At 43.4% G+C, this 13,266-nt stretch overlaps 1 protein-coding gene across 1 annotated transcript; it reads left to right on the top strand.

Annotated features, from left to right (window-relative positions):
• Window positions 1-307: 307 nt before the first annotated feature.
• On the top strand, window positions 308-11,770 carry rp2 (RP2 activator of ARL3 GTPase). The gene is made up of 5 exons (XM_072438939.1): window positions 308-548; window positions 1,168-1,836; window positions 2,261-2,375; window positions 4,489-4,574; window positions 11,661-11,770. The coding sequence occupies exons 1-5, from the start codon at window positions 384-386 to the stop codon at window positions 11,742-11,744; spliced, it is 1,119 nt and encodes a 372-aa protein (XP_072295040.1). The 5' UTR covers window positions 308-383; the 3' UTR covers window positions 11,745-11,770.
• The last annotated feature ends 1,496 nt before the right edge of the window (window positions 11,771-13,266 follow it).

The following is a 13,266-nucleotide window of genomic DNA, read 5'->3' as shown; positions in this document are numbered from 1 at the left end:
TACCTTTTCAGCAACACAACAATTACGCGGTCACTCGTAATTGCTTATTTTTATTGCGCGGCTTCTACTTTCATGTTGATATTTTAAAATCAACATTATTTTTAAATGACTTAAAATACGCCCCCCTCCCCAGACCACGCCCCCTCCCCAGACCACGCCTCCAGCCCACGCCCCCCCAGCCCACGCCCCCCCAACACGAGTACGTAGAACGTTAGAGCGCTCTGATTGGCTGGATCTCGGGCTGGGGCGGCGCTCATTGGTTGCAAAACGGGAAGCTAAAAAAAATCTTGTCAACTAAAGTGGACGTAAGCTGCGGCTTCACATCTTCCTCCTGCGACGCTCCTTTACAAGTTGTTTCATTTTGGGACGAGGTAGAAGCCGAAATGGGGTGTTTCTTTTCCAAAAAATCCAAAAGGAAGTCCGGAGGAAAAGAGGAACCTACGCCAACGACGACGACTGTCGAAAGCACCGCCACAAGCAACGCGGTTCCCCTTGGCAACAACACCGACGAGCCCCAGACGCAGTATAGCTGGGACAAACGGGAGAAGGTACCAATATTAACACAGGATGTGTGCTTTCATTTACATTTAGTGGAGCAAGACAGTGAAAGAAACGGAAGAAGGCGTCACAGAACCTGTCTTAAGTACATTTATATATGTATATACTTATATACATATATTATAACGAAGCATCACGGGTTAAACAGCAGCGACATCAGAATAAAGCCTTTATAACTGCTGCTTCTTGATATATATATATATATATATATATATATATATATATATATATATATATATATATATATATATATATATATATATATATATATATATATATATATATAATATATATTAGTCATGATCCTCACCTTCCTCATTAGTATCAATGTAACTCGTCAAACTCAAGTTTACCTTTCCCTACGTGTGTTACTCTTTGTACCTCACAACACTGCTGCGTTTAGACTTAAGTCGCCCCACGTTTCCAGCTTTATCTTATTATCGGCTTATTCCACCGCGGAGCGCACGGCTGACTTTACGTGCGCACGACTTACACAACTACACAAGGTGTGAGGCAGACTTCCGCTTCTAACTGCGTTCGTGTTTGAAGTGTAAATGTGCTTCATTAACTGTTTGTTTGCTCTAAACAGCAGTGTGTTCCATTGCACAGGTGGACCCCAAGGACTTCATGCTCTCTGGGCTCAAAGATGTCACCGCAGGGAGGTCACCGGGGAAACTCAACGGGCAACAGTTTGTCATTCAAGATTGTGAAAACTGCAACATCTACGTGTTCGACCACTCGGCCACGATCACGATTGATGACTGTGTGAACTGTCGTATCTTCCTTGGACCCATCAAAGGCAGTGTGTTTTTCCGGGACTGTAAGGACATCAAGTGTGTCGTGGCCTGTCAGCAGTTTAGAACCAGAGACTGTAAAAAGATGGAGGTGTTTCTGTGCTGTGCCACTCAGCCCATCATCGAGTCCTCCACTGGGATGAAGTTCAGCTGCTTCCAATACTACTACCCAGAGCTGGCCTATCATTTCCAGGACGCAGGGCTCAGTATTTACAACAACAACTGGAGCAACGTCCACGACTTCACGCCAGTGTCTGGAGAGAATAACTGGAGCTTATTGCCAGAGTCTGCAGCAGTGTCGGACTACATTCCTTTACCAGATCCAGAGTCTGAGTTCAAATCGGTCCGGATCGCCACTGACCCGGGACGGAGCATCGTGCCTCTGACAAAAGGAGGCCGACGAAAAGAAAGCGACGAGTCTTGTTTATTTGTGTTTTTTGCCGGGGAGTACACGACTCCAAACGCACGCAAACTTATTGATGAGGTAAGGGCTGATGCAAAACGCTTGTATATTGTGATATTTTCTGAAGAATAAAATCACAAGGTTTCTCAATATCCTGATAACAGATATGACTGTTTAATCTGGGTCTCATTTCCCTGAAACTCAGAGCAGCAGGAAGTGTTTCAGCTGTTCAGAAATGTGTTGCCTCACCAGAAAATAAAAGGACTATACCATTTCCATAATAGTTCTAACCAAAAACTTGGTAGTATTCACAATTAACACTAAAAACAATTTATGCCCAGCCTATATTCTTTGTCATATATTTGAGTGCGCGGACATGAGCAGGTGTAGTCACAGTGAACTGAGAAGAGGAACTCACAGCTGCACTTTAATATGAAACCATCTGCATGACGTCACCAGTGAAGCATGAGCTGTGTCGCTGCTGTAACATGTGACGCTTCTGCAGGCGACGACTAAAGGTTTTGTGCTGGTCCAGACCAAAGAGGTGTCGATGCGTCCTGAAGATGTGACCAGAGTTTTCCAGAGCAACGCAGAGGAGCTGGTGGAGTGGATCACCAAAGGTACGAATGCTTTACTGCACCTTTAGTGTATTAAGAATGACTGAGATGTATAATAATGACGTTTTATTCAATAAAGAATATGGGCAATATCACAAATCAACGTCAGCGTCCTTATCCATATAAAGAAAGTACAATACATGCATATAAGTGGTACGATCTGAGGATTTTATAAAAGGGACCATGATCCTTTTTGTTGCATTGCAGGTGAAGGGAATACTTATTATTCAACCCTTTTTCAGTCTATGATCTATTGTATTCTTGAGATAATGTAGAATTACAACCTGAGCAAATGATGACGAAACAAATAGTACCATATAAGTTGTAGGTAGTGGAAGATGTTCTTGTTCTGCCTGGAACGCTCCACAGAGACGAGCAGGAGTAACTCTTCATGGTTCTCAGAGTGGTCAGACTCTAGGACTGTTGCCATAGCAATTAAGATCAGTTCATTCCAGGAGTGACTGCCTAGACTTGATTTGACTTGTACTGATAGAAACGCTCTGTATATTTATTTGAATGAAGCAGCAAAATAAAAACATAAATGCGTAGGTTTGTAGGCTACGCAGACAAATACATAATATACATATAAGTCAGTATCGTAACATCCAGCTACATATTCACTTATTAGGATTTATGGTGCTTCATGAAATGGAACTATAATTTACATTTTTCATATTTTTGGTGCAATTTGTCCAGTGGCAATGTTTTCTAATAATGTTCTAAAGTCTCATGTGGCTGACCATAATCCAGAGATTTAAATCTCATTTTCACCACCTGTGAAGTACACGTGCGGTAGGAGAGTACACGTGCGGTAGGAGAGTACACGGGCGGTAGGAGAGTACACGGGCGGTAGGAGAGTACACGTGCGGGAGGAGAGTACACGGGCGGGAGGAGAGTACACGTGCGGAAGGAGAGTACACGTGCGGGAGGAGAGTACACGTGCGGTAGGAGAGTACACGTGCGGTAGGAGAGTACACGTGCGGTAGGAGAGTACACGTGCGGGAGGAGAGTACACGGGCGGTAGGAGAGTACACGGGCGGTAGGAGAGTACACGGGCGGTAGGAGAGTACACGTGCGGTAGGAGAGTACACGTGCGGGAGGAGAGTACACGGGCGGTAGGAGAGTACACGTGCGGGAGGAGAGTACACGGGCGGTAGGATAGTACACGGGCGGGAGGAGAGTACACGTGCGGGAGGAGAGTACACGTGCGGGAGGAGAGTACACGGGCGGGAGGAGAGTACACGGGCGGGAGGAGAGTACACGTGCGGGAGGAGAGTACACGTGCGGTAGGAGAGTACACGGGCGGGAGGAGAGTACACGGGCGGGAGGAGAGTACACGGGTGGGAGGAGAGTACACGTGCGGGAGGAGAGTACACGGGCGGGAGGAGAGTACACGTGCGGGAGGAGAGTACACGTGCGGGAGGAGAGTACACGTGCGGGAGGAGAGTACACGGGCGGGAGGAGAGTACACGGGCGGTAGGAGAGTACACGGGCGGGAGGAGAGTACACGGGCGGGAGGAGAGTACACGGGCGGGAGGAGAGTACACGGGCGGGAGGAGAGTACACGGGCGGGAGGAGAGTACACGGGCGGGAGGAGAGTAGGAGAGTATACGGGCGGTGCTAACGCTAACTCTACAACTGAGAGTTCAGGCGATCTTATTTTGACAATAAAAAATCCTGTAATTGAATAAATACAAGATGGAAAAGTTTATGCCATACTTGGTGTATAATGACAAAATACTTATATATTCAGTAAAGCAGTGCAATTCATCCAGACTGAGATTCATTCACTTCTGAATGATATTCCTGGATCTTTTTTATTGAGAACTCTAATAATATAAAGCCAATTCTCTGATTGTGAGTTCAGACTTTGTTTAAAACTTCTCTTTCATTCATTTTATTTACACAGGAAAAAGCAACTGAATGGATTTGACCACAAACACAGGATACTCAAAAGAAATAAAATGAACCAATACATAAAAACACATTTATACATACAATATAATAGACAATGATATGAAACAAGTGCATCGGCTCTGTGGGTGGTCCTTGACCAGTTCTTTAAAATAATTAAAAGGCATAAAATGATTTAATTTAGAAAGTCTCTTCTTTGTAGGTCCAGTCATTGCGATGGAGCTGAACGGGGATGGAGTGGTGGAAGCGTGTAACGGCATTGCCCATGACGTTTTCAGTGGAACAAAGGTATTTCATCTACTTTACAGTGTTTCCCACTAACCAAGGAGACTATGGGCCTACGGTATTTACAATGTATTTACATTGTATTTACAATGTATTTACAATGTATTTACATTGTATTTACATTGCCTCCCCGTAGTCATGAAACAAGATGCATAAAATGGTGTTAAAATGATATACATTTCTCTTTGTATTTTCATAAAAGTACTCTGCTCTCAGTGGGAGATTAATTGACATTAATTAGCATTTATACCAGATTTCAATGGGAATTGCTGCTACATAAAACTACATTTATATCTTTAGGGTTCAGCAGTAATATTGCCACAAAGCTGCTCTGTGATTGGTCAATTGCTATAACTGGTGGTTTGAGCCCAAGTGCAAAAGTGGGAGCTGATCATGTATAAAATTCACATGAGTTTGAGAAATCATAAATATCATGGGAATTAATCATTTAAGTTTAACAAATTACCATAATACATTAGATCAAATCACAACTGAGAACTTAAATGTTCAACTCACATTTATCATGTGTTAGTTTTGTGTTGTGGTCATGAATTATAAAGAAAACAGCAATGTGACTTTATCAGTACATGCAGTACATGTGGTACATGCAGTACATGTGGTACATGCAGTACATGCAGTACATGTGGTACATGCAGTACATGCAGTACATGCAGTACATGTGGTACATGCAGTACATGCAGTACATGTGGTACATGTGGTACATGCAGTACATGCGGTACATGCAGTACATGCAGTACATGTGGTGCAATGCAGTGCAGTACATGCAATGCAGTACATGCGGTACATGCGGTACATGCAGTGCATGCGGTACATGCAGTGCATGCAGTACATGCAGTGCATGCAGTACATGCAGTACATACGGTACAATGCAGTACATGTGGTACATACAGTACATGCAGTACATGTGGTACATACAGTACATGCAGTAGGCAAGGCAAGTTTATTTGTAGAGCACATTTCATACACAAGGCAATTCAAAGCTTCACAGCAGGAAAAATGCATTCAAATCACAAAGAAATTACAGAAATACAATAAAATTAACTAAATTAAAAAATATCAATCCAACTGATTTTCTAAACTAATAAAATCACAAACAAAAGAGAAGAGTGCAAAGAAAACATCCTTTCAGTCATATGCGCAGCTAAACAAAACTGTTTTTAGCTTAGATTTGAACATTGTCAGAGTAGAAGCCTGTCTCACATCTTCAGGAAGACTGTTCCAGATTTTAGCTGCATAAAACTGAAACGCAGATTCCCCATGTTTTGTCCTGACTCTGGGCACCAGCAGGAGGCCGGTCCCTGAGGTCCTCAGAGTCCGAGATGGTTCATATGGCACTAACATATCCAAGATGTACTTTGGTGCTAGGCCATGGAGAGACTTGTACACAAGCAGAGCTGCTTTAAAGTCTATTCTCTGAGCCACAGGAGCCAGTGCAGAGACCTGAGAACAGGACTAATGTGATCATACTTCCTGGTTCTAGTCAGGACCCGAGCAGCAGCGTTCTGGATGTACTGCAGCTGTTTTACAACTCGTTTGGAGAGGCCAGTGAGCAGGCCGTTACAGTAGTCTAATCTACTGGAGACAAACGCGTGGATAAGTCTCTCTAAATCTGGTTTTGACACTATATTTTTGATTTTGGCAATGTTTTTTAGATGGTAAAAAGCTGCTGATGTTATTGATTTGACGTGGCTATTAAAGTTCAAGTCTGAGTCCATTATTACCCCCAGATTTCTAATTTGGTTTGTAGGTTTTAGAGCGAGACTCTGGAGGTGACCGCTAACACTTTCTCTTTGTTTCTGTGCCAAAAACGATTATTTCAGTCTTGTCTGAGTTCAGCTGGAGAAAGTTGTTTTGCATCCACAAACTGATCTGTTGGATGCAGTGACAGAGTGAATCTACTGGTCCATAGTCACCTGCCGATAGTGAAACATAGATCTGAGTGTCGTCTGCATAATTGTGATAGGACACATTTTCACTGCGTATCAACTGACCCAACGGCAGCATGTAGAGGTTGAACAGAAGGGGACCCAGGACTGACCCTTGGGGCACTCCACAGGTCAGGGTCATGTGGTCTGAGACACAGATACCAATTTCAACAAAGTACTTCCTGTCTTCCAGATAGGACCTTAACCAGTTTAGGGCAGTGCCAGTGATGCCCACCCAGTCCTCTAGTCTCTGTAAGAGGATCCCATGATCGACAGTGTCAAAAGCAGCACTCAGATCTAACAGAATTAAGACTGAGGCTTTGCCCGTGTCAGTGTTCAGGCGGATGTCATTTGTCACCTTGACAAGAGCAGTCTCAGTGCTGTGATGAGGTCTAAAACCTGACTGAAAAACATCAAATGAGTTGTTTATTAAGAGGAAATCTGTGAGCTGTTGGTAAACAACCTTTTCAAGGACTTTGCCCCAAAATGGCAGATTAGAGATGGGCCGGTAATGACTCAGTACTGCGGCATCAAGCCTGCTCTTCTTTAGGAGAGGCTTTATGACCGCAGTTTTCAAAGACATTGGGAATGTTCCAGATTGAAGCGACATGTTAACTATGTGAGTGAGTGGTGCTAACAAACTGTTCAGCACAGACTTTAGAAATTTGGTGGGTAACACATCAAGGCAGCATGTAGATGAACTCAGACTGGTGATGATCTCATGGACAGTTTTGTCAGTTACTGGTGCAAAGTGAGTTAGCTCTAAGTGTCTTGGTGGTTTTAGGGTAATTTTTTGCATTGTGGGATTTATAGCATTTTAATGCCCTGAACTTTGTCATTAAAGAATAATGCAAACTCATTACACTTGGATGTGGAAATGAGTTCTAACGGCAGCTGAGCTGGAGGGTTTGTTAATCTGTTTACTGTGGCAAACAGGACACGCGAGTTTGTTACTGCAGCTTCCAATTATTTCAGAAAAATATCTTTCCCTAGTTCTACATAAGATTAGGTTGTACATGTTCAGCTTTTCTTTGTAAATCTCTTTTTGAACCTGGAGCTTTGACTTGCGCCATTTCCGTTCGGCCCTGCGGCACTCCCTTTTCTGTGCCCTGACCGAATCATCATTTCTCCACGGCGCCTTCTGCTTATTTTTAACCATTTTAGCCTTTATAGGGGCGATGGTGTCCAGAACATTCAAAACACTAGATGTAACAGAGTTCAACAAATCATTTACATTAGAACATGAGACATTTTCAAAGTTTATCATTTCCATAAACAGTGCACCTGTGCCATCATTTATGTGTCTCCTCTGAACAACTGCAGGACCAACCGGAGGTTTGGGAGAAACAGACAGGTCAAAGAAGACACAGAAATGATCAGACAGAGCAACATCGATCACATTAACATTTGAAATATTTACCCCCTTTGTAATTATGAGATCTAGAGTGTGTCCTTTGCTGTGGGTGGGGCCTCTCTGCTGTGGGTGGGGCCTCTCTGGCCTCTCTGCTGTGGGTGGGGCCTCTCACATGCTGAGTAAGACTGAAGGTTTCAAGGACAGCATCAAGCTCTTTAGCGTTTCTGTCACAAATATTATCAACATGCACATTGAAATCACCTGTAATGACCAAACCATCAAAGTCTGTGCATATGACTGAAAGCATCTCAGTAAAATCATCAATAAAACTTTGGCAGTGCTGGGGAGGCTTGTATAAAACAATGAAGAGAATGGATGGAGACCGTTTTAGCTCCATTTTAAAGGATACATACTCAAATGATGAAAACACCCCAAAAGACAACCTGCGGGTAATTATTTCATCTCTAAAGACAGCACAGACTCCACCCCCTTTTTTGTTTTCTCGTGTTTCAGATTCAAACTTAAAGTTGGGTGGAGCAGATTCTATCAGAACTACATTTCCTGTGTTTTTGTCAAGCCATGTTTCAGTTAAAAACATAAAATCAAGATTATAAGAAGAAATACAATTATTAATTAAGAGAGATTTGTTACATAAGGATCTGACATTTAGCACAGCAAGTTTCAGACTAGTTTCAGTGAGACTGGGCTTTATCTTTTCACAGGGAATATGAATCACATTTCTCAGATTGGGCCTGACTCGCATTTTGTTTTTCCATCTCTGTGATGATGTGACTACAGAAATTGCACTAGGGGGGGCTCTTTTTACATAGGGCCCCGGGTTGGTTTGATTTTTAATGTGACAATAAGTCCCGGCAACGCTGAGACCCAGTGCATCCTAGCTATGGGAGATACCAGGTGAAAGGCGAGGTTGGATGGGTGGTGGGGCTTTTGTAGCCAAGGAGAGTTTGGGACCAGGTGAGAGGCGAGGGGGGATGGGTGGTGGGGCTTTTGTTGGTGTAGTCGGTACTGACATAGCCCTTGCTATATTGGGCGTGAGTGGAGCCATCTTAATGCCTGATTTGATCAGACTTTCAAAATGGCTGGGAAGGCCCATGGGTGAGAGTGGAGATGAGAAGGAGAATGATGAATCTTTAGTGGGAGTAGATGTTGCAGGGGGAACCCATGGCTGGTGTGAAGGCAGGGGCGATGACAGGGATGTTGTTGGGCTTGTCACAGATGGGTCCAAGGCCTTTGAAGATTGTTCCTTTGCTGGAGGCGGTGGAGGTGAATGTGGAGCAGCTGGAGCTGAATCCTTTGCTGGTGGTGGGGGAGCAGCTGCTGATGAATCCTTTGGTGGAGGCTGAGGTTGTGGTGCTTTTGATGTTGAAACATTGGCTTGGTCTCTGGCTGATGGAGCAGGAATTCTTCTCTCATTCCTCTCTTCTCTAACTATCTGCTCAGGACCCTGTCCAGGCCCAGTCCAATGCCTCAGAGCGTGGAGCAGGTTCTCTGTCAGCACCCTCACTCCACCTCTGCATAGGTGGGGGCCATTTCTCTTAAACAGGTCCTCTCGTTTCCAGAATAGATATAAGTTCTCAATATAGTGTAGTCCTCTCGGGGAACACTCTTTGGACAGCCATGTGTTCAGCTGAAGAAGCCGGCTAAACTTGTTTATCCTCCTGTCAATGTTTGGAAGAGGTCCACTTATGAATGTTTTGATTTCCATTTTATCAAGCACGTCGAATAACTTCAAGAAGTCTTTTTTCAAAACTTCAGTCTGTTCCCGCCGCATGTCCACTGCACCCACGTGCACAATCAGCTGTTTAGCTCCTCCATGCTTAGCCATAATATTTGGAAGGAGTGACGTTATCTCAGAAACAGTGGCGCTTGGAAAAGAATGTGTGTTTATCTTTTCATGCGTCACGTGACTTATCGCGCCGTCCCCAACTAAAACAATCTGCGTGACCTTGGCTTGTGGCACAGTTCCTCCTTGCTGTATTTTGGCCACGTCATCTTTCCTTTTTTCATTTAATTCCATCTCTGAAAGTGGTAAAAATCTGTTGGTGAGCTGTATTTTAGGTGACTTCACGTTATCTTTGTATCGTTTAGGCTTTGCTCCAAGTTTGTGTCGTTTCCAAAACTGTCTAAAAACCAGAAAGACCAGGCTGTTTCTTGGAACAGAGTCACTGCGGTTTAGGTTGAAAGTAGCAGTTTTTCTTGTAAAAAGTGTGCTCTTCTTACCGTCGGTTGACACAGGAATGGTATCGTGAAGAACTTTTTCAGATTTCAAAACAAATATCCGTGTTTTCAGCTCATTAATTTCTTGTTGATATTTCCGACAGCGTTCACAGTCTTTTTCCCTTCTTCTCACGGACATGTCGCTGGCGTCAGATATGTCGTTAAAACTAGAAACATGTTCTTAAAATCCTTGGTTTACTTGAAAAAGTCTAAAGCTAAATTGTTTGGAAGACAAAAACTGATAAACAAAATAAATAAGGAAAGCAGCGATAGCAAGCGGAGCGAGAAAAAAAGCGTGTGCACTCTTTGGAAGCAGTTAACAGAGCATGTACATGTGGTACATGCAGTACATGCAGTACATGCAGTACATGCGGTACATGCGGTACATGCGGTACATGCGGTACATGCGGTACATGCGGTACATGCGGTGCATGCAGTACATGCGGTACATGCGGTACATGCGGTACATGCAGTGCACGCAGTACATGCGGTACACGCAGTACACGCGGTACATGCGGTACACGCGGTACACGCGGTACATGCGGTACACGCGGTACATGCGGTACATGCAGTTCAGTACATGCGGTACACGCGGTACATGCAGTACATGCAGTGCAGTACATGCAGTGCAGTACATGCAGTACATGCAATGCGGTACACGCGGTACACGCGGTACATGCAGTACATGCGGTACACGCAGTACATGCAGTGCGGTACATGCAGTACACGCAGTACATGCGGTACACGCAGTACATGCGGTACACGCGGTACACGCGGTACACGCGGTACACGCGGTACACGCGGTACATGCGGTACACGCGGTACAGTACATGCGGTACACGCGGTACAGTACATGCGGTACACGCGGTACACGCGGTACACGCGGTACATGCAGTACATGCAGTACATGCGGTACACGCGGTACAGTACACGCGGTACACGCGGTACATGCAGTACATGCGGTACATGCGGTACATGCAGTACATGCGGTACATGCGGTACATGCAGTGCGGTACATGCGGTACATGCGGTACATGCAGTGCGGTACATGCAGTACATGCAATGCGGTACACGCGGTACATGCAGTACATGCAGTGCAGTAAATGCAGTGCAGTACATGCAGTACATGCAATGCGGTACACGCGGTACACGCGGTACATGCAGTACATGCGGTACATGCGGTACACGCGGTGCATGCAGTACATGCGGTACACGCGGTACATGCAGTGCAGTACATGCGGTACATGCGGTACATGCAGTGCGGTACATGCAGTACACGCAGTACACGCAGTACATGCGGTACATGCGGTACACGCGGTACAGTACATGCGGTACACGCGGTACACGCAGTACATGCGGTACACGCTGTACAGTACACGCGGTACACGCGGTACATGCAGTACATGCAGTACATGCGGTACACGCGGTACAGTACATGCGGTACACGCGGTACACGCAGTACACGTAGTACATGCAGGACCCACCCACTGGGTGTCATAGTGATACTTCACCAGCTCCATAAACATCATTAAATGCCTTTATTTCCTGTAGGTTTTTGTGTCCGATAACAAAAACACTTCTTCTCGGGATGTGGATAACTTCTTCAACTTCGCCGACATGCAGATGGGATTATGATCCGACATGAGCCCATCCCATTGTGTGCAGTGAGTTCTGGAAACTACGATGGTACGAGAACATTCAGTTCATGGATATGAAGCACCTTTTTCATCAAACTTATGCAAACTGATATTATTCATAATAATATAAGTTTGATGAAAAAGGTCTCATTTGAAGTCTAATGAAGAACACAAAGTAAAAGTGAAAAGACACTGGATAAAATACTTCAGCAATTTATTTTGTAATCAAAGCTCATATTTAAACAATTTTAAGTGATTTATTTACTTAAGACATGTCCATATAATTGCTAATATGATTGAGTCTTTTTAATTGAAGAATATATTATGGATATGTTTTTTGTCGCTTTTTTGTTGCTGTTATTTTGTAAATCCTTAAATTCACCTTCATTCTAAAATGACCATCATTCACTACGAGTGCTGTAATATTTATTGTGTATGAATGTATTTGTTTTCTACTTTTTCAAGTGATTAAGTTAGATTTATCTTTTACTGTTTAATATTCTAACGTAAACATTGCTGTTTTAAAGATTTGAAGCCATCTGTTAATTTGGGGCGAAAAGGAAATGTTTCATATTTTAATATTTTTACTCTTGAGTTATTTGTAAATGTGGTTTAGATAAATGCCTTTGTATATGTGAATGTTATGTGACAGTTTAAGTTTGAATATGTGTTAGGCCAAAGCGGAATTCAAAGAATGTATCTCGTCTTCGTCATTGCTGTTTCACAAAATAAGATGTGTAAAATGTTCTACTGCTGGATCGTTTATGTAGTAAATATGTTACAACTTTTGTACATCTGTTTTATATAGAACAAAACCATGTTAATTCCACAAAATACTTTTTAGTAAAACATATTTGTGTCAAAAAGCTTGTGTTTTGATTTTGTTTGCCTTGATGCAGCACGTGCTTGTATTGTATTATATTATATTCTTATGTATTATGACTGAGACGCTGCGTTTTACTCATTTCAATTATTGCTCTTTTCAATAACAAAGATGTATTTCCCTCAGTCTAGAATGTTATGTGCACTTGTGCCATTCTTTATACGAGTTTAAACTCCGCCAGGAACAGAAGTCTATGAGTTTAAGATCAGATTGTCGACTTGTTGACCTGGTTTCTTGTGCATATCTCGGACTGGGACTTTCCACATGAATCAAAAACTGTCAAAGTTCAATGTCTTCTACTGTTCTAATGTCAGTATAAAAACAAAAGTGAAATTACTTTGTCAATATATTTTCAGAAAGTGGTTCCATTATCCAACTCTCCCGATGTGACTGTTGCAGTTCAAAGCAGTTTGTGGAGCCAATTCTTAAATCATTTTAGGGTTAAACATCTGTGAAAACCTTATAGTTAGACCCCTGCCCTCCATCTGAAACGATCTGAATCCAGAGCGTGAATGACAACAAGAAGAGTTGGAGTACTGGATAGGACAATTTGCCGAATGTTGCGCCCCACTCTCCACCCCCATTTGGCTGTAATAGGTGTAAGAGTGGATCGATCCCATAATGAGCCTTGTTCAAA

Source organism: Eucyclogobius newberryi, unplaced genomic scaffold (genome assembly GCF_026437365.1).
Source record: "Eucyclogobius newberryi isolate DKJ021-1_F unplaced genomic scaffold, fEucNew1.0.hap1 SCAF_9, whole genome shotgun sequence".
Lineage (NCBI taxonomy): Eukaryota > Metazoa > Chordata > Actinopteri > Gobiiformes > Gobiidae > Eucyclogobius > Eucyclogobius newberryi.
Note: the sequence above shows the minus strand (reverse complement) of the source record. Positions and strands in the feature narration are given on the sequence as shown.